The 21308-nt window shown below is 46.7% G+C and overlaps 1 protein-coding gene across 2 annotated transcripts; it reads right to left on the bottom strand.

The window, feature by feature from the left end:
* Positions 1 to 9038: 9038 nt before the first annotated feature.
* On the bottom strand, positions 9039 to 19976 carry PRAMEF20 (PRAME family member 20). 2 transcript variants are annotated; one of them, XM_031002779.3, is made up of 4 exons: positions 19882 to 19976; positions 13780 to 14070; positions 11702 to 12280; positions 9039 to 9711 (listed from the first exon to the last, which is right to left on the bottom strand). In XM_031002779.3, the coding sequence occupies exons 2-4, from the start codon at positions 14064 to 14066 to the stop codon at positions 9150 to 9152; spliced, it is 1428 nt and encodes a 475-aa protein (XP_030858639.3). In that variant the 5' UTR covers positions 14067 to 14070; positions 19882 to 19976; the 3' UTR covers positions 9039 to 9149. The 2 variants fall into 2 exon arrangements, with proteins under 2 accessions (XP_030858639.3, XP_055240904.2); XM_055384929.2 differs by lacking the exon at positions 19882 to 19976 and having other exon boundaries at positions 9045 to 9711; positions 13780 to 14081.
* Between the last annotated feature and the right edge of the window lie 1332 nt (positions 19977 to 21308).

Here is a 21308-nt window from a genome sequence, read left to right on the forward strand (position 1 = left end):
TTCCCGCCCACGCCTCTCCCTCCACACCTCCCCACAAGCAGAGGGAGCTGGCTCTGACCGTGGCCAGCCCAGAGAGGGACTCCCACAGTGCAGTGAAGGAATGAAGGGCTCCTCAAGCATGGCCAGATCAGACACTGAGGCTCAGGAGGTGCTGAGAGCGAGCAAGGGCTGCTAGCACGTTGTCACCTCTCAATCCCCCCTCTAAACTGGACACCCCAACTGCTGTTGGGAATTTGGCCGATGACCACTCTAGCTACTTCCTGCTGGATAGGGGCAATGAAGGGGCCCTGCAGTTGTAGTGTCCTCCAGAGGGGAGCTCTCTAGGCCAGTGAAAGTGCTAGCGGGTTGGTCCAGGGGTCCTCAGTAGAAGTTGTTAGTTGAACTCATTTGGGGTCCCATTTGTAAGACCATCGGTAGCTTGATGGCCTTGATTCTAGAGCAAACAAATTTAACAAGGAGGTTAAAAATACAGGGTCCAAAGGCGAGTAACAGCAAGATGGCTGCCATGGGACTTAGAAAGGGGAGAAGCCATGTTGCCCAACTCCAGAGGTTGGTATAAGAGTTTGAAAGGTGTTGTCTGATTTCAGAAGCCTTTTCCTGTAAATGCCAGGTGGCATCTCATACTATCTCTGACTGGTTAGTGTAAAAACAACAGTCTTCCCCTAAGAAGGTGCAGAGTCCTCCTTTCTCAGCAGTGAGGAAGTCTAGGCCTTGGCAGTTTTGGAGAGTCACCGCTGCCAAAGAGTCTATTTGGGATTGTAAAGTAAGGATAGATTTTGTTATTTTTTGCAAACTGTCGGAGAAATCCTTTGAGAGTGTGTGGTAGTAGGATAATGAAGTAGGTAAACTGGCTATTCTGGTTCCTGTAGCAGTAGCCATTCCTAACCCTATAAGTAGGGGTATTAGTTGTATGGCTCTGTGCTGACAGACTTGAGCTTTGAGGGGCACAGATAGGGTCTGATTTCCATAAGATTAGAAGTTAGGATAATACATGTTACACTGTTAACTTTTTTAGCAAACTTTACTTTTGTGGAAAAACTTGTAAGTTTGGGATTTCAATTATTCTTTGCTATTAATAAGACCTCGGTCAGTCCATATTAACTTAAAATTGGTATAGATGTCTCCTTACTGTCTGTTAAGTACTTTAAGATTTGGCTGAGTGCAAACAACTTGCATGTTTGAGCAGACCAATTATTAGGCAATTTTCCTAACTCTGCTTCTACAAGAGTTTCCTTATCACTTACTGAATACCCACTGTATCTTTTTCCCTTAATCACCCAGGAGGAACTATCTATCGTCCTGTCCTGAAGGGAGTTCCTCCTAGATTTGGTCGGACCTTTGTATGGTAATTAATTAAGATTTAGATCCCTTGTTAGGAAACCTGCTGGGTTAAGGATTTTTGATAGGGAGGCTACAGGTGGTCAGTGCGTGAGGCACTGCGCCAGGCCACAACCTACTTTTAATGCATAGTTGAGCCTATGAGAGAGAGAAAAAGAAGCATTTATGTGCTAGAACAAAATGAAGATTGTGCTGGGCGTGGTGGCTCACGCCTGTAATCCCAGCACTTTGGGAGGCCGAGGAGGGTGGATTACAAGGTCAGGAGATTGAGACCCTCCCGGCTAACATGGTGAAACCCCGTCTCTACTAAAAATGCAAAAAATTTGCCAGGTGTGGTGGCGGGTGCCTGTGTCCCAGCTACTTGGGAGGCTGAGGCAGGAGAATGGCGTGAACCTGGGAGGCGGAGCTTGCAGTGAGCCAAGATCGCACCACTGCACTCCAGCCTGGGCGACAGAGCGAGACTCCATCTCAAAACAAAAACAAAAACAAAAACAAAATGAAGATTGCAACTAGAGTGGTGAGGAAGTGAACTAAAGTAATGTCTGTGAAGGGCAGGAAAAACGTCATGCAGGGAGTCATTATGAGCCCAGTAATTAGGGGCATAGATTTTAATACCCACATAGGGGAGGGACAGGAAAATAGGCCAGAGCCTACAAAGGATGGAGAACTGGAATTAATACCACTACATAAAGCCGGAACATTGCTTTCTCACCCTAAGTGAAAGGCTAGATTCTCCAGGTCCACCCATCAGCGCAGGGATGGTTCTGAGTGGGAGAAAATGTTTCCCCTTGTAAATCTAATCCTCCAGTTTGTTTTTTTTGGGTGGGTTTGAGTGCAGTGGCTTGATCTTGGCTCACTGCAACCCCTGCCTCCCAGGTTCAAGCGATTCTCCTGCCTCAGCCTCCCGAGTAGCTGGGACTAAAGGCACGTGCCACCACACCCGGCTAATTTTTTATTTTTAGTAGAGATGGACTTTCACCATGTTGGCCAGGCTGGTCTCAAACTCCTGACCTCAAATGATCTGCCTCCCAAAGTGCTGGGATTACAGGCGTGAGCCACCACGGCCGGCCAAAAGGTGTAGTTGTAAAGGAAATTGACAATTGCCGTCAGTGTTTATTACTGCAGGGAGGCATAAACTCCAGCTTATGGAAATCACAGGTATGTGGGTTCTTTTTCTTTTTTGTTTTTGTTTTTTTCGTATTTAGGTAAAAAAGCCTCAGGTGTCTGACCTGCTTGGAGAGAAATTGGAAAATTATTGGCTATGTTGGTTGAGCAGATCTTGGAGCCAAAACCATCTCTGCTGTGAGAGACCCAAGATCCAACATGAAAATGGGATCTGTAGAAACGGGGTTTTACTATGTTGGCTAGGCTGGTCTCGAACTCCTGCCTTCATGATCTGCCTGCCTCAGCCTCCCAAAGTGCAGGGATTACAGGCGTGAGCCACTATGCCCAGCCGTGATCTCTGATTTCTTTCTTTATTCTTTCTTTCTTTCTTTTTTTTTTTTTCTTTTAAGATGGAGTCTTGCTCTGTCACCAGGCTGGAGTGCAGTGGTGCAATCTCGGCTCACTGCAACCTCTGCCTCCTGGGTTCAAGTGGTTCTCCTGCCTCAGCCTCCCGATTAGCTGGGATTACAGGCACCCACCTCCATGCCTGGCTAATTTTTTTTTGTATTTTTAGTAGAGACAGGGTTTCACCATGTTGGCCAGGATGGTCTCTATCTCCTGACCTCATGATCTGCCCGCCTTGGCCTCCCAAATTGCTGAGATTACAGGTGTGAGCCAGCTCACCTGGATCTCTAATTTCTAAAGAGCTGAGTACTCCACCTTCTGGTAGACCTGCCTTTTTCATGCATAAGCTTTCTGGCCCTGGAAGCTAAAAATACTTACAATAGTGGGGGGGGGAAAAAAAACTCACCAAAGATAATTTAGGGCTGGGCGTGGTGGCACACACCTGTAATCATAGCTACTAAGGAGGTTGAGACAGGAGAATTGCTTGAACCTAGAAGATGGAGATTACAGTGAGCTGAGATCACGCCACTGTACTCCAGCCTGGGTGACAGAGCGAGACTCTGTCTCAAAAAAACCACAAAAACAAAACAAACAAACAAACAAAACAAAAGAAATGTATAGCAAGTTGCGACCGGGTGCGATGACTCACGCCTGTAATCCCAGCACTTTGGGAGGCTGAGGTGGGCGGATCACAAGGTCAAGAGATCAAAACCATCCTGGTCAACATGGTGAAACCCCATCTCTACTAAAAATACAAAAACTAGCTGGGCATGGTGGCACACGCCTGTAGTCTCAGCTGCTTGGGAGGCTGAGGCAGGAGAATCGCTTTAACCCGAGAGGCGGAGGTTGCAGTGAGCCGAGATCACGTCACTGTACTCCAGCCTGGTGACAGAGCAAGACTGTCCCCCACCCCCAGAAGAAAAGAAAAGAAATGTATAGCAAGTCACAGAAAAGTCTGGAAGATAGCACACTAGCACACACACTATGCAGAGAAGTCTGGGATAAGGAAATTAGAGGAGACATTTGCTCTGTGTTTTTAGGATGTTTTGCATTGAGAATTCTGTCCAAAGGGAGGAAAAAAGGATGAGAAACAAATGAAGCTCACCCACATGTACCTCTGTGTACCTCTTACTATGCTGGGCTTTCTTATCTTTTTTTTTTTTTTTTTTTGATACGGAGTCTCACTCTGTTACCCAGGCTAGAGTTCATTGGTGTGATCTTGGATCACTGCAACCTTTGCCTCCCAGGTTCAAGCAATGCTCCTCCCTCAGCCTCCTCAGTAGCTGGAACTACAGGTATACGCCACCACGCCCAGCTAATTTTGCATTTTTAATAGAGACAGGGTTTCACCATGTTAGTCAGGCTGGTCTCGAACTCCTGACCTCAAGTGATCCGCACACCTCGGCCTCCCAAAGTGCTGAGATTACAGATGTGAGCTACCGCGCCCGGCCAATTGCTGGACTTTCATGATACACATGGAGTGGCCACAGTGTCACAAGGGCTATTTTTTTCACAATCCAATTTATTTGTTGGATAATGTTGATGTACCCAAGTTAGCAAATTTTTTTTTTTTTTTTGAGATGGAGTTTCACTCTTGTTGCCCAGGCTGGAGTGCAATGGCGTGATCTCAGCTCACTGCAATCTCCGCCTCCCAGGTTCAAGCGATTCTCCTGCCTCAGCCTCCCGAGTAGCTGGGTTACAGGCATAAGCCACCATGCCCAGCTAATTTTGTCATTTTTTTTTAGTAGAGACAGGGTTTCTCTACGTTGGTCAAGCTGGTCTCGAACTCTTGACCTCAGGTGATCCGCCTGCCTCTGCTTCCCAAAGTGCTAGGATTACAGGCATGAGTCACAGCGCCCGGCCAATGGCAAAACATTTCCATGCATTACATGGTCAACAGCATTTGCTACCAAGTGCCAGGTTCCATGCTCAGTAGTGGGACCACAGGATGATGGAGACAAAGTCCCTGACCTTTAGCAGCAATATCTAACAAGTGAGATTTTCAAGAAAGAAAAAATCCTTAGGCTGGGCATGGTGGCTCATCCCTGTAATCCCACCACTTTGGGAAGCTGAGGCGGGCAGATCACCTGTGGTCAGTTCGAGACCAGCCTGGCCAACATGGTGAAACCTCGTCTCTACCAAAAATATAAAAATTAGCTGTGCCTGGCAGTGCGTGCCTGTAATCCCAGCTACTCCGGAGGCTGAGGCAGGAGAATCACTTGAACCTGGAAGGTGGAGGTTGCGGTGAGCTGAGATCACGCCACTGCGCTCCAGCCTGGGTGACAGTGAGACTCTGTCTCAAAAAAAAAAAAAAAAAGAAAAAATCCTTGTAAAACATACCATACCCATACAATTCAGTAATCATGCTCCTGGGTATTTAACAAAATGAGTACACTCACACCTGGATGTTTATAGCAGCTTTATTCTTAATTGCCAAAACTTGGAAGCAAGCAAGATGCCATTCAGTAGGTGACTGGATAAACAAACTGTGATCCATCCGGTCAGTGAACTATTATGAAGCCATAAAAAGACATGAAATATTCCTGGCTGGGTGCAGTGGTTCACACCTGTAATCCCAGCACTTTGGTAGGCTGAGGTGAGTGGATCATGAGGTCAGGAGTTCAAGACCAGCTTGGTCAAGATGGTGAAACCCCGTCTCTACTAAAAATACAAAAATTAGCCAGGGATGGTGGTGGGTGCCTGTAATCCTAGCTACTCGGGAGGCTGAGGCAGAGAATTACTTGAATCCAGGAGGCGGAGATTGGAGTGAGCCAAGATCGCACCACTGCACTCCAGCCTGAGCAACAGAATGAGACTCCGTCTCAAAAAAAAAAAAAAAAAAAAAGTAAAGAAAGATTCCTAAATGCATGATGTTATTGTACAAGTGAAAGAAGGCAGTGTGAAAAGACTCATCCTGTTACACGTTCCGGAAAAGGCTTTTGCCTTTTTCTATGGAGACAGTAGAAAGCCCAGTGGTTGCCAGGGGGTGAGAGTACAATGGGATGAGTGGGAAGAGGACAGAGGACTTTAGGGAAACAAAACTACTCTGCATGATGTTCTAATGGTGGATATCTATCATTATCCCTTTATTAAAATCCATAGCATATACAAAACCAGCAGTGATCCTGCATGTAAACTATGGACGTTGGGTGATGATGATGTGTCCATGTGGCTCATTGATTGTGACGAATGCTCTGTGCTGGTGTGGGTGTTGATCCCGTAGGGGTGCTGTGTATTGAAGGAGGAAGGGGGTAGATGAGAACTCTGCACTTTCTGTTTAGTTTTTCTGTGAACCTAAAACTTCTATAAAAAAAAAAAAATAGGCTGGGTGTGCTGGCTCATGCCTGAAATCCCAGCACTTTAGGAGGCCGAGACAGGTGGATCACTTGAGATCAGGAGTTTGAGATCAGCCTGGCTAACATGGTGAAACCCCGTCTCTACTAAAAATACAAAAAATTAGCCGGACATTGTGGTGGGCGCCTGTAGTCCCAGCGACTCTGGAGGCTGAGGCAGGAGAATTGCTTGAACCTGGTAGGCGGAGGTTGCAGTGAGCAGAGATTGCACCATTGCCTCCAGCCTGGGCAACAAGAGTGAAACTCCATCTCAAAAATAAAATAAAATAAAATAAAATAAATAAAAATATAAATAAATAAATAAATAATAATAGGCCGGGCATGGTGGCTCACGCCTGTAGTCCTAGCACTTTGGGAGGCTGAGGCAGGTGGATCACCTGAGGTCCGGGGTCCGAGACCAGCCTGGCCAACTTGGCAAAGCCCCGTCTCTACTGAAAATAAAAATAACAAATAATAATACAAAACTTAGCCAGGCGTGGTGGCGCATGCCTGTAATCCCAACTACTTGGGAGGCTGAGGCAGTAGAATCGCTTGAACCCTGGAGGCGGAGGTTGCAGTGAGCCGAGATCATGCCACTGTGCTCCAACCTGGGCGACAGAGTGAAACTCGTTCTCAATAATAAATAAATAAACAAACAAACTGAAGGCTGGGCACAGTGGCTCACACCTGTAATCCCAGCACTTTGGGAGGCAGAGGCAGGTGGATCGCTTGAGCCCAGACGTTCAAGACCAGCCTGGGCAACATGGTGAAACCTGGTCTCTACTAAAAATACAAAAATAAGCCAGGCATGATGGTTCATGCCTGTTGTTCCAGCTACCAGGTGGGCTGAGGCAGGAAGATCACCTGAGCCTTGGGAGGTTGAGGCTGCAGTGAGCCGTGATCATGCCACTGCACTCCAGCCTGGACGAGAGTGAGACCCGGTCTCAAAATAAAATAAAATAAAATAAACTCAATATTTAAAAAAACCTGTAATGCTTCCTTCCAATGCTAAAATTGTATTATTCTAAGTATATTTTAAAGAACAAGTGATTCTTGTTCAGTGTTTTTAAAATTAGTTTTAAAAATCTCATTCTTTTTGAAAATCCAAACTAAGTTAACCATTCTTTCATTCTTTTTTTTTTTTTTTTTGAGACAGAGTCTCGCTCTTGTTGCCCAGGCTGTAGTGCAATGGCGCGATCTCAGCTCACTGCAACCTCCGCCTCCCGGGTTCAAGTGATTCTCCTGCCTCAGCCGCCTTACAGACATGCACCACCACGCCTGGCTAATTTTGTATTTTTTAGTAGAGACAGGGTTTCCCCATGTTGCCAGGCTAGTCTCGAACTCCTGACCTCAGTTGATCCGCCTGCCTCGGCCTCCCGAAGTGCTGGGATTTCAGGCATGAGCCACTGCGCCCGGCCTGTTTTTTTTCCCGAGACGGAGTCTTGCTCTGTTGCCACTGCTCCCAGCTGTTAACCATTCTTAAAATATCACACTGCATTCTTTAAAAGTTCTATATCTTTAATATACATAAATGACAACACAAATATTTATGCTCAAATAGTATTTACATAATAGTAAAATTTTTAATATACCATAAAATATAATCCTTGCAACACTAAATTACACCATCTGGTGTCATCTACCTGCAGATGGCAGTCGAGACCCATGGACTGGAAATTTTGATTTTATAATCACTGGAAATGAATCCAGTCCTGCACTGCCCAGCCCGTCCCCTGCTGGCTCCTGGGGGGAGGATCACGAGGTCAGTAGTTCCAGACCATCCTGGCCAACATGGTGAAACCCCGTCTCTACTAAAAATACAAATATTAGCTGGGCGTGGTGGCACGCGCCTGTAGTCCTAGCTGCTCGGGAGCACGAGGCAGGAGAATCGCTTGAACCCGAGAGGCGGAGGTTGCAGTGAGCCAAGATTGCACCACTGCACTCCAGCCTGGTGAAGAGCAAGGCTTTGTCTTAAAAAAAAAAAAAAAAAAAAAAAAAAAGAAAGAAAGAAAGATGAAAAATGCTGGGACTTCTGCTGAGAAGAGAAAAAAGAACAAGGTGTATTGATCTTACTTGTGCCAGGCCCCATGCCAAGCCCTAAACATGGACCATCTTATTGGATCCTACAAGGGTCCCATAAGCTGTTGGACACTATCATCCTGATTTTACAGGGAAACTGAGGCTCTTGGCTAAGATCCCTGGCAGCAACACCAGCCCCTGAATCCTCAGCAGGATCCTTCACTTAGGTGCCCTTTAAGTAGGTTTCTTCAACACAGGGAAGGTCACTCATCACCCACAGGCACTTGATCGTTATCCACCCTTTGATGATGTGAGATTCCAAAACACTCTGCACTAGTCTCTTCCTTGATATAGAGAGAGGGTAGGTGTTATGAGAAAATCTCTCATCAATCTGAGCTAGCTCCCCAAAAAGATGTAACTTTTTTTTCTTGAGACAGATTGTTTTTATTTACTTTTTTGAGACAGAGTCTTGCTCTGTCGCCAGACTGGAGTGCAGTGGCACAATCTCGGCTCACTGCACCCTCTGCCTCCCGGGTTCAAGCGATTCTCCTGCCTCAGCCTCCTGAGTGGCTGGGACTACAGGCGTGCGCCACCACACCCAGCTAATTTTTGTATTTTTAATAGAGACGGGGTTTCACCATGTTGGCCAGGATGGTCTCGATCTCTTGACCTCGTGAGCCACCCGCCTCAGCCTCCTGAAGTGCTAAGATTACAGGTGTGAGCAACCGTGCCCAGCCTAGATGTAACTTTTAAAATGTGGGATTGAAATATTTAAAAAGTGTTATGGCAGGTGTGTCTGAGGCAGGAGAATCGCTTGAACTCAGGAGGCAGAGGTTGCAATGAGTCGGGATTGTGCCACTGAACTCCAGCCTGGGTGCAAAAAGACCTAGGTTTTAGTTTTCAAGTGTCCAGAAAAAAGAGTTTGCTATATCTACCCAAATAGGCAGGTATTCAACAGCAACACCGATCTACCTCCAGGTCGTAAAGTGACCTGTTGCCACACTGAGGGCAGTAGTCAGTACAGAACAAGATCCTCTCGGGCTCCCTTAAGGCCCTCACTCTCCCCATCAGCTCAGCCCCAAGTTGGGCAAATCTGCTCCGGCAGACGATACCACGAACATCATAACTCTCCCGTGGGGCAGGATACAGCTCCAGGCATAAGTTGTTGAGTCTGATTGTGTGGCACAGCAGGTTCTCTAGGGTGGCCATGGAGATGGGATTTCCACGGAAGCTGAAGGTGGTGAGCTCAAAGCAGCGGCTCAGGGCAGGCAGGATGGCGTTGACTTGGGAGTCTACGATGCCACAGTCATCTAAGTCCAGGTACTCAAGGGTGGCTGCAACTTTTTCTAGGAGAACTTGGAGAGGCACAAGGCTGAAATTGGCCAGTCTGGTGCCACTCAGGTCCAGGGTCTTTAGTTGACCAATGCTCGGGTACTTGGACAGATGCTTCAAGTCTGATTCCAAAAGCACACAGTTAGTTATTGCGAGGATGTTTAACGAGGTCTTTAGGCAGCTGGGGAGAGAGAGCAGCAAGTTAGTTCTGGGGAATCGTAGGGGTGAGTGGAGGGTGGTAGGGAATGACTTCAAAGTGATGGATGGAGATTATTTTGCCCAAGCCCAGGGTCATTCTGATTGTCTGATGGTCAACACTTAGGATGCTGCGTGATGAAGAGCTTTGCCACTGAGGTCAATTTCACTTTAGACCCGGCCCAGTAACTCACACCTGTAATCCCAGAACTTTGGGAAGCTGAGATGGGCAGATCACTGGAGGTCAGGAGTTTGAGACCAGCCTGGCCAACATGGCAAAACCCTGTCTACTAAAAATGCAAAAATTAGCTGGGCATGGTGGCGGGTGCCTGTAATTCCAGCTACTCGGGAGGCTGAGGCAGGAGAACCGCTTGAACCCAGGAGATGGAAGTTGCAGTGAGCAGAGATCATGCCACTGCACTCCAGCCTGGGTGACAGAGCGAGACTCTGTCTCAAAAGAAAGAGAAATAAAAAACCCATTTCAGGCTGAGTCTTTTCCCTATCATTTATAGGAATGGATCAAGTTCACAGAATCCCTAAAGCTTCCTTTCCTCATCTGTCAGGCAGAAAACCACATTTCTGTGCTACAAGAGCCCAGTGGAGATGCAGGCATAAAGGACAAACCCAGGCAGGATCCTGCAACATCAGCTGGGGTGGGCCGGCTGCAGGCGTCCCTTACACGCCTGTATCATCAGCAAACCATCTATCACTTTCACCATTCTTTGTGCCTGCTCCCTGACCCTCTGTTTCAGAATCATACATTTCTCAGGTAATTAATTTACCTGGAGCTCAAAACAACCCATTATGACAGGGAATTAGACATGGGATCATTCATGTTCACCAAGCTGGGAGGCACAGAGCTCGTATTCTGACATGTGCAGGTTTGCTGAGCATTCCCCTCTTCAGTGCCCACTTCACTTCCCTACTGCCCATCATCTTCTTAAAAATTATCTTGTTTTGGCCGGGTGCGGTGGCTCACACCTGTAATCCCAGCATTTTGGGAGGCCGAGGCGGGCGGATCACGAGGTCAGGAGATCGAGACCATCCTGGCTAACATGGTGAAACCCCATCTGTACTAAAAAATACAACAAAAATTAGCCGGGCGTGGTGTCGGGCACCTGTTGTCCCAGCTACTCAGGAGGCTGAAGCAGGAGAATGGCGTGAACCCTGGGCAACAAAGCGAGACAGAGCAAGACTCCACCTCAAAAAAACAAAAAAAATTATCTTGTTTTTGGGTCAGGTGTGGTGGCTCACGCCTATAATCCTGACACTTTGGGAGGCCGAAGTGGGTGGATCACCTGAGGTCAGGAATTTGAGACCAGCCTGGCCAACATGGTGAAACCCCATCTCTACTAAAAATACTTAGCCAGGAGTGGTGGCCCGTGCCTGTAATCCCAGCTACTCAGGAGGCAGAGGCAGGAGAATTGCTTGAACCCAGGAGGCGGAGGTTGCAGTGAGCCAAGATCACACCACTGCACTCCAGCCTGGGTGATAAAGTGAAATTTCATCTCAAAAAAAGAATTATCTCGTTTGTATTATTTATTTATTTATTTTTAGACAGGAGTCTTTGCTGTGTTACCCACACTGGTCTTAAACTCCTGGGCTCAAATTATCCTCTTGCTAGGACTAACCACAGTGCTAGGATTACAGGCACGAGCAAGCATCCCTGGCCTATTTCTCATCATCTTAACTTAGACACACATCCTCAGGAAGAATTCACAAATGCAACCTCACTAAATCTGAATCCTCCAGTAGCTAGCTTCCTAGCATGGCAGCCTCTCTATAGCATCTACCCCAGCTGATTCCTCTGTCTTCATTGGGATGAATGTGTGATACCCACTTCCAACAGGAAAATGCACTGACATTCTAGTGTCCCCTTTACTGTTAAATCCTCATAGGCTGGCTCACAGTAGATGCCCCCTGTAACAAGAAAGGCTCTGCTGTGGTCTGCAGAGAAACTCACTACCCTTCCTCACCTGAGCAGCTGGTCCAGGTGGCCTTCGAGGAAGGAAACAGAGTTCATATAAAGCTTTTGGAGGTAGCACAGCTTGAGGAACTGAGAAGTGAACTGGGTAACAAACTCCTTCTTCTGCTCTGGGGAAATGTAGCGAGAATCTATGTCAGAGAGAACAAGCTTCCGAAGATTCCTCATCTGGCCGAGGTATGGGGTAAACTCTGCCAGGACGGGCAGTGTCCAATTGCAATTCACTTCCACCTCCTGGATACAGTCTAGGCTGACTGTTTTCAGGATGTTTCTGATATTGTGGAGGAGCATTCCCAACATTTTCAGCTTCTTACAGCACAGGTGTACTAAACCTTCCCTCTGCTTGACCCATAGAAAGAGGCAGGTGAAGTATTCATCCAGAGTCCTGTTCTTGAGGCAAAGGTCTATGAACACAGTCAAGGGCTGCTGTCCTCTCATCCTTGGACAGTCCTGCACTGGTTTTCTGTTCATCATGGCATTTGGTAAGCACCTACGGGCCATGGCTTCAGACCAAACCATCCAGAAGTTCTCACTGACATCCTGTAAATCCAGCACTTGAAGTTTCCACCTCCTGAGGAAAAATAGAAGAGAGGCTGAGAATTTAAGGACTCACTTCTGAGGCTGGGCTCAGTGGCTCACGCTTGTAATCCCAGCACTTTGGGAGGCCAAGGCGGGCAGATCACAAGGTCAGGAGATCGAGAACATCCTGGCTAGCATGTTGAAACCCCGTCTCTGCTAAACACACACACACACACACACACACACACACACACACACACACACACACACACACAAACTAGCCGGGCGTGGTGGCGGGCACCTGTAGTCCCAGCTACTCGGGAGGCTGAGGCAGGAGAATAATGTGAACCCAGGAGGTGGAGCTTGCAGTGAGCTGAGATCGCGCCACTGCACTCTAGCCCCAGCCTGGGCGACAGAGCAAGACTCTGTCTCAGGAAAAAAAAAAAAAAAAAAAAAAAGGACTCACTTCTGAACTTATACTTCACATCCTGGATATCAGCTGCTCTCTTCCCTGCTTCTTTTCCCTCTCTCTGACTTTTCTCCACCCTGTTTTACCCTTTGATCCTGCCCAGTTCCACTTTTTTTTGTTTTGAGACAAAGTCTCCCTCTGTCGCCCAGGCTAGAGTGCAGTGGCGCAGTCTCGGCTCACTGCAACCTCCAGCTCCCGAGTTCAAGCAATTCTCCTGCCTCAGCCTCCCAAGTAGCTGGGATTACAGGTGTCTGCCACCATGCCCAGCTAATTTTTGTATTTTTAGCTGAGTTGGGGTTTCACCATGTTGAGAGGTGAGGCCAGCTGGACTTCCTGGCTCCAGTGGGGACTTGGGGAAATTCCCTGTCTTACATGAGGATTGTAAAATGCACCAATCAATGCTCTATAAAATGCACCAATCAGCAGGATTCTAAAAGTAGCCAGTCGTGGGGATGATTGAAAAAAAGGCACTCTGATAGGACAGAAATGGGACATGGGAGGGGCCATAAGGGAATAAAAGCTGGCCACCCCAGTCAGCAGCGGCAACCTACTCAGGTCCCCTTCCACGCTGTGGAAGCTTCGTCCTTCTGCTCTTCACCATAAACCTTGCTACCGCTCACTCTTTGGGTCCGTGCCATCTTTAAGAACTGTAACACTCACTGCAAAGGTCTATGGCTTCATTCTTGAAGTCAGCAAGACCATGAACCCACCGGCAGGAACCAATTCTGGACACAATGTTGGCCAGGCTGGTCTTGAACTCCTGACTTCAGGTGATCCACCTGCCTCGGCCTCCCAAAATGCTGGGATTACAGGTGTGAGCCACTGTGCCCAGCCTAGTTCCCACTTTTAGTGGTGCCTTTCAGTGCCACTAGAAGAGAGGTTCCCATTACCTCAGTGGACCCCGGGTGGTGAGCAGTCTTTTCCCTGAGGAGCTGGGCAATGGCCAAGGCCTCTCTAAGCTTCCTCACCAAAACCATTAGAAGCCTGTGGGCACTCCTTGGACCTCCTCACTCCTCATGACCCAGCTGTTCCTTCTGTTGGACACCTGGGCCCTCCCCACCAGCCCACTTGAGCCACCTCACCTGAGACGAACCCCGTGGGTAAGCAGTGCATCAAGCCCATCGAGCACAGCTTGGAAGGTCTCTGGGCAAGGCCTCTTCATCAGAGACCCCAGAGGAAGGCGGAGGAAAGGCCAGGCCTGCACCATCAGCTTCAGGGCCTCACAGTGTCTCCTGCTGAAGGCCTCCATGAACAGTGGGGGAAAAAGTTCTGTGGGCAGCTCCTCCAGGGTGGAGATGGCCAAGGCCTCGTCCCTCAGCAGGCTCCGCCCCGCCAGCTCCAGGAGTCTGGGTGGAGTCCGGATGCTCATCTTCCTGAATCTGCAAGGAAAAGTTCCAGAGGACAAATCCAGAGAAAAGGCATCACTCTCAGGCCAAGCCCATGCAATCTCATCTCCCAGGGCCAAAGTCACTGCTCTGGCAATGGTGAAAGAGCCCTCAGTTTACTCCAATTCTACTCTGTACTAAGTGTCCACAAAGCCAGGCTTCTGCCTCTGCTGCATCAGCATGAGTGTCTCCCAAGCAGTGAAGAGGCAGGGCCACCACTAGCCCTTCGTTCCTATTCAGTGCTCATCCAGTGACTAGTGAATATGGAGGAACCTGAAAGCTAATCCCTCCCACCTTTGGGGGAAATTTCTAATTACTCAAGGTTCTAAAACAATGGGAATGGGAGTGTCAAAAGCCTACATGCCTACATTCTCAGTTCCTACAAATAAGCTGGTTGCGAACATTCATGGGGCATCCCTAGAATGGGTTCTATTTGTTTTGTTTTCTTTTCATTATTTAAGCTTACTTTCTTTCTCTTTCTCTCTCCCTTTCTTCTTTCCTTCTTTCCCTCATCCCTCCCTCCCTCCCTTTTTTCTTTCTTTTTTTTTTTTTTGACAGGGTCTTGCTCTGTCACCCAGGCTGGAGTGCAGTGGTGCAATCTCGGCTCAGTGCAGCCTGGACCTCCCAGGCTCAGAGGATTCTTCCACCTCAGCCTCCCAAGTAGCTGGGACCACAGGCATGCATCACCATGCCCAGCTAACCTTTTAGTTTTTGATGTTTTGTAAAGACAATGGGTTTCCCTTTGTTGCCCAGGCTGGTCTTGAACTCCTAGACTCAAGCAATCCACCCACCTTGGCCTCCCAAAGTGCTGGGATTACAGGCATGAGCCTCTGCTCTGGCCTCATTATTTAAAATTTCAGTGGGAAACTTTGAAAGCTATGTGACAGTGTTATGGATCATTCGCAAGACAGAGATGTTTCCATACACACCTCTTACACATATTAAAAATGAACCACTTTGGCTGGGCATGGTGACTTATGCCTGTAATCCCAGCACTTTGAGAGGCCGAGGCAGGCAGATCATTTGAGTTCAGGAGTTCAAGACCAGCCTGGCCAACATGGTGAAACCCTGTCTGTACTAAAAATACAAAAAAATTAGCTGGGCATGGTGGTACACACCTGTAATCCCAGCTACTTGGGAGGCTGAGGAAGGAGAATCACTTGAACCCGGGAGGCGGAGGTTACAGTGAGCTGAGATTGTGCCACTGCACTCCAGCCTGGGTGACATGAATGAAACTCCAAGCTCAAAAAACAAAGATCCACTTTGGATAGAGCATAAAGGAACAAATGGATCACATATTCAGAACAAAGCTATCACTCTTAAGACAAGCCTGACCAATATGGTGAAACCTCATCTCTACTAAAAATACAAAAATTAGCTGGTCATGGTGGCACACACCTGTAATCCCAGCTACTTGGGAGGCTGAAGCTGGAGAATCACTTGAACCTGGGAGGCAGATGTAGCAGTGAGCTGAGATTGAGCCACTCCACTGCAGCCTGGGTGACAGAGTGAGACTACGTCTCTCTCTCTCTCTATATATATATTACATAGAATGTTTTAAAACTTTTATTAAAGGGGCTGGGTGCGGTGGCTCACACCTGTAATCCCAGCACTTTGAGAGGCTGCAGCAGGTGTATCACCTGAGGTCAGGAGTTGGAGACTAGCCTGGCCACCATGGTGACACCCCGTCTCTACTAAAAAAAAAAACCCACAAAAATTAGCTGGGCGTGGTGGCATGCACCTGTCATCCCAGTTACTTGGAAGATTGAGGCCTGAGAATTGCTTGAACCCGGGAAGCAGAGGTTGCAGTGAGAAGAGATTGCCCCACTGCACTCCGGCCTGGTCGGCAGGGTGAAACCCTGTGTCAAAAAAAACTTTTAGTAAAAAGGAAAACCTAACTTGTAAAATCACAATACCCCAAAGTCTATGAACTATAATTTAAGGGCACACAAAATCACAAAATATGTATTTAAAATGTCAAGAAGGCTGGGTGAGGTGGCTCACCACTTTGGGAGCCAAGCACTTTGGGAGGCCAAGGCAGGTGGATCACAGGGTCAGGAGCTCAAGACCAGCCTGGAAAACATAGTGATATCCAGTCTCTAGTAAAAATACAAAAAAAAAAAAAAAAAATTAGCCAGGTGTGATGGTGGGTGCCTGTAGTCCCAGCTACTTGAGAGGCTGAGTCAGGAGAATTGCTTGAACTAGAGAGTCGGAGGTTGCAGTGAGCTGAGATCATGCCACTGCACTCCAGCCTGGGCAACAGAATGAGAGTCCTTCTCAAACAAATAAATAAACAAAAAACAAAAACACAAAAACTGCTTGGCTAAGAATTTTGAAATGGCAAAAACCAAAGCATAAATCAAAATTTTGGGGATAAAGAAAAACCTGCATTTAGAGAAAAATTCAAAGCCAAAATCTGTTCATCTGATAAAACAGGATAATTCTCTGTGCCATCTTGGGCTGCCTGAAACTATGAGACTGGCTGACTGCAGATCAGATGGGAGTGTCTTTATAGAGGTGGAGACTTACCAGATCTGGACTCAGTGTTCAGGGTGCTTGGACCCCTCACAGTAGCAAGCAGTAACTCCAGGCCTCAGGTCTCTCCCATAGATCTTCAGAGGATTTTATGGACCTTTCTAATCACATCACGCCTTTGCCAATCAGAAAACACCTTGGCTGGGCACAGTGGCTCACACCTGTAATCTCAGCACTTTGGGGGGCTGAGAAGGGTGGATGCCTTGAGGTCAGGAGTTTGAGACCAGCTTGGCCAACATGGTAAAACCCTATCTGTACCAAAAATACAAAAATTAGCCAGGTGCAGTGGTGTGTGCCTGTAGTCCCAGCTACTAGGGAGGCTGAGGCAGGAGGATCACTTGAACCCAGGAGGTGAAGGTTGCAGTGAGCTGAAATTGTACCACTGCATTCCAGCCTGAGAAATAGGCTAGATTCATCTCAAAAACAAAAACAAAAACAACAACAACAAAAAAGAAAACTACATTTGATTAAATCTCTTAAGCTCCACCCAGTTAATCCTGATTGGATTTTTGGCTTTCTTCCAGATTAACTGATTGAATTAGATATTCATCCATGAAAGTGAAAGATTTAGGGATAGGGTGAAAGTCCATGACTCATTCACTGATTCACTCCACAAACATGGAATTTTACTAATATATGTCCTTCATAGTCCTGAGTGTGAGATAGGGAAGTGTTGAATCTCTTCCTGACATTAGACAGAAAGAAAAAACTTGAAAGTATCTTTGTTGAGGGATCCTTGGTCACAAATTTATCAAAATATTTCAGAGTTAAAACAGTTTTACAAAGACAGAGATGACAGTCCCTAAGAAAACACAATAGAAATCATCATGTATCCAGTGATTACCTGGGCGGTATAATTTAATTTTTTTTGGTGTGGCAGGGTGGGGGGCTGAGTCTCATTTCCTAGCCCAGGCTGGAGTGGAGTGGCGTCATTTTGTCTCACTGCAACCTCCACCTCCCAGGTTCAATGGATTCTCATGCTTCAGCCTTCCATGTAGCTGGGATTACAGGCATGCACCCCCGCACCCATGTCTCCATTCGGGTGGAAGAATTACAGTGAGGACGTGATTGGTTTAAAATTAAGCTCAAAGATTCTCTGAAGGAAATCAGGCCAAAATTACCATGAAAACTGCATAGGATAATTCAATTACAGTGAAAACTAGATAGGAAAATGAAGGGTGGGAGCCGGGCAGGGTGGGGCTGAGTGTTTTAAATGAAATTTGGGGAAGAAACCACGACATGTGAATATGTTGGGGGATCTTAGGTGATCTGTTGGGGATCTTGCAAGAATTGAAAGTCTTGTGTCTAGATTGAGGTTAAAAATTAAAAGGTTAAGTAGCTACAAAAGAGAAGATGTAGAATCTGAAAAATTCAACATTATCTTTGAGGGGAGGGAGAGAGGTTCAATGTTTCCAAGAAGTTAAAGGGTGTTTCCTCCCAAAGACATGGGCTTAGCTCAGCAAAGCAGTTTGAGAAAATTAAAGAATGTGAGGCCAGGTGTGGTGGCTCACGCCTGTAGTCCCAACACTTTGGGAGGCTGAGGTGGGTGGATCACTTGAAGTCAGGAGTTGGAGACCAGCCTGGGCAACACGATGAAATCCTGTCTCTACTAAAAATACAAAAATTAACTTGGTGTGGTGGCTCATGCCTCTAATCGCAGCTACTTGAGAGGCTGAAGTTGTAGTGAGCCCAGATAGCCTGAGTGAGAGAGCAAAACTCTGCCTCAAAAATAAATAAATAAATAAATAAAATTAAATAAATAAATAAATAAATAAATAAATTAAATTAAAGGCAGCACAGAATGACCAATTAAAAGCCACTAAGGTGGTCACAGCCAAGTATAAAGGACACCAGAGAAAAAGTCTCTAGTGTTAGGATAATCTTGTCATGGGTGAGCAAAAATTGCCACTGGGACATAAGCAAGTCTCAAGTCAATTTTCGTGCAACTCGGAAAGTCTTGCTCACTGGTGGAACAATGAGGGCATGGGCCATCACCAAGGATTAAGAGAGAATTCTGTACAAGGAACACTTGTCAAACCAAATCACTTTGCCCAAACTCTTCAAATTCCAACAGAATTTATAGGATTTCCTTTGCTCTAGAGATATTATTAAGAAATGGAATGGCATCCTCAAAATTCTAAGGCATCCCAAACAAAGCCTCTGGGACTCCAGCCAGCTATACCTTCAAAATTCATGGTCATTCTCATGTGCATTTTTAAACTGATGGGAAAATTACACCCAGGATAATGGCCATAAGGCCATTGTGGGAATTATTGGAAATCTTTAAGACTGTTTTTCTTACAAAACCGCAATTGTAGGATTAAACAGTCTGAATGGGATGCTAGCATGTAGAGACTTCTAAACTCTTTCTCTTCTTTTTTGAAGGGGGGGTGGGTTGGGATCTGCCTACTGATTTCAATTAATTGGATATTGTTTAAACTGTTTGCATAAGATTTATTTTGGCGGTGGCGGGGAGGGGGCCAGGGTCTCATTCTGTTGCCCAGGCTGGAGTACAGCAGTGGTGTGAGCACGGCTAATTGCAGCCTCAAACTTCCGGGCTCAACGGATTCTCCCACCTCAGCCACCCAAATAGCTGGGACTACAGATGCATGCCACCATGCCCAGCTAATTTAAAAACATTTTATGTAGAGGCTGGGGACTGGTGGTTGATGGCTGTAATCCCAGTACTTTGGGAGGCCGAGGTGGGTGGATCACTTGAGGTCAGGAGTTCGAGACCAGCCTGGCCAACATAGTGAAACCCCACCTCTACTAAAAATACAAAAATTAGCCAGTCATAGTGGCAGGCAGCTGTAATCCCAGCTACTCAGGAGGCTGAGGCATGAGAATTGCTTGAGCCTGGGAGGCGGAGTTTGCAGTGGGCCGAGATCATGCCACTGCACTGCAGCCTGGCAAACAGAGCAAGACTCTATCCCCCACCACAAAAAAATATTTTGTAGAGATGGAGTTTTGCCATGTTGCCCAGATTGGTCTTGAACCCCTGGGCTCAAATGATCCTCCCACATTGGCCTCCGAAAGTGTTGGGATTGTAGGCATGGGTCACTACTCCCACCAAGAATTCTGAAAGGATATAAACCAAAGCACAAATCAAATTTTCTGAAATAAAGACAAAACTGCATTTAAAGGAAAAAAGTCAAAGCTTCAAATTGTTCATACAAAAAAAAAAAAAAGACAGGATATAACTCTGTGCCTGCACTGTCACCATCCCAGACCAGCTGACTGTAGGTCAGATGGGAGTGTCCTTACAGAGATTAGGGACTTACCAGATCTGGACTCAGTTTGCAGGGTGCTCAGACCTCAGGAAAAACCAAGCAGAAACTCCAGGCCTGAAGACTTTGGGTCTCTCCTTTGGGTCTTTAGAAGCTTTTATTGACCTTTCTAATCACAACTCCCACCCACGCCCCTCCACGTATCCGCTGCTAGCTTCCAATCAAAAAGTGGTATCTGATTGCATTTCTGAAGCTCCACCCAGTTAATCCTGATTGGGTTTTTGGCTCTCCCCAGATTAATGGATTGAATCAGATATCCATTCATACCAAATATCCATATTCATTTCATGAATCAATAAAGTGACAGTATTAGGGATAGAGTGGAAGTCAAGAATTCATTCATTCAAGGCTCGGTGGCTCATGCCTGTATTACCAGCACTTTGGGAGGCCAAGGCAGGTGGATCACCTGAGGTCAGGAGTTCAAGACCAGCCTGGCCAACAGGGTGAAACCCTGTCTCTACAAAAATAGAAAAATTAAGACCAGGCATGGTGGATCACGCCTGTAATCCCAGCACGTTGGGAGACTAAGGTGGGTGGATCACCTGAGGTCAGGAGTTCAAGACCAGCCTGGCCAACATGGTGAAACCCTGTCTCTGTCTCAAAATAAAATAAAATAAAATACAAAAATTGGCGGGGCATGATGGTGGGGGCCTGTAATCCAGCTACTTGGGAGGCTGAGGTGGGAGAATTGCTTGAACCCAGGAGGCAGAGGTTACAGTGAGTGGAGATTGTGCCATTGCACTCCAGCCTGGGCAACTGAGGGAGACTCTGTCAAAAAAAAAAAAAATTCATTCATTCATGAACTCCACAAACGCTGATGGAATTTTACTAATATGTGACCTGCATAGGTCTGAGTGTGAGGCAGGGAATGGTTTGATCTGTTCTAGACATTAAAGAGAAAAATAAAATCTGAAAGTAGTATTGTTAGGAGATCTTTGGCCACATCAAAATTATAAAAATACTTTATAGTGGCCGGGTGCGGTGGCCCACACCTGTAATCCCAGCACTGTGGGAGGCCAAGGTGGGTGGATCACGAGGTCAGGAGTTCGAGACCAGCCTGACCAACATGGTGAAACCTGGTATCTACTAAAAATACAAAAATTAGCTGGGCTTGGTGGCATGTGCCTGTAATTGCAGCTACTCAGGAGGCTGAGGCACTCCAGCCTGGATGACAGAGCAAGACTCCATCTCAAAAAAAAAAAAAAAAAGCTTTATAGTTAAAATAGCTTTATAAAAACAAAGGTGTCGTCCCTACAAAATCAGAATAAAAATCTCCTTGTATCGAATGGTCTTGTGGGTTTTATATCACCTAAGGTAGCAGGTTATTCCCTCGTGCTGGTGGAAGAGAGGTGCCAATGAGGGCGTGAGTGGTCTCAGGGCTTAGGTTAAGGCTTCTCTGGAAGA

Source organism: Gorilla gorilla, chromosome 1 (genome assembly GCF_029281585.2).
Source record: "Gorilla gorilla gorilla isolate KB3781 chromosome 1, NHGRI_mGorGor1-v2.1_pri, whole genome shotgun sequence".
In the NCBI taxonomy this organism is placed as follows: domain Eukaryota; kingdom Metazoa; phylum Chordata; class Mammalia; order Primates; family Hominidae; genus Gorilla; species Gorilla gorilla.

Bases quoted from the DNA above. Each gene is read 5' to 3' on its own strand.
- PRAMEF20 (XM_031002779.3), bottom strand. From the start codon at position 14,066: ATGAGCATCCGGACTCCACCCAGACTCCTGGAGCTGGCGGGGCGGAGC. The intron at 12,281-13,779 runs GTGAGGTGGCTC...ATTTTTCCTCAG, and splicing joins ACCCACGGGGTTCGTCTCAG to GAGGTGGAAACTTCAAGTGC. The intron at 9,712-11,701 runs GTGAGGAAGGGT...CTCTCTCCCCAG, and splicing joins CACCTGGACCAGCTGCTCAG to CTGCCTAAAGACCTCGTTAA.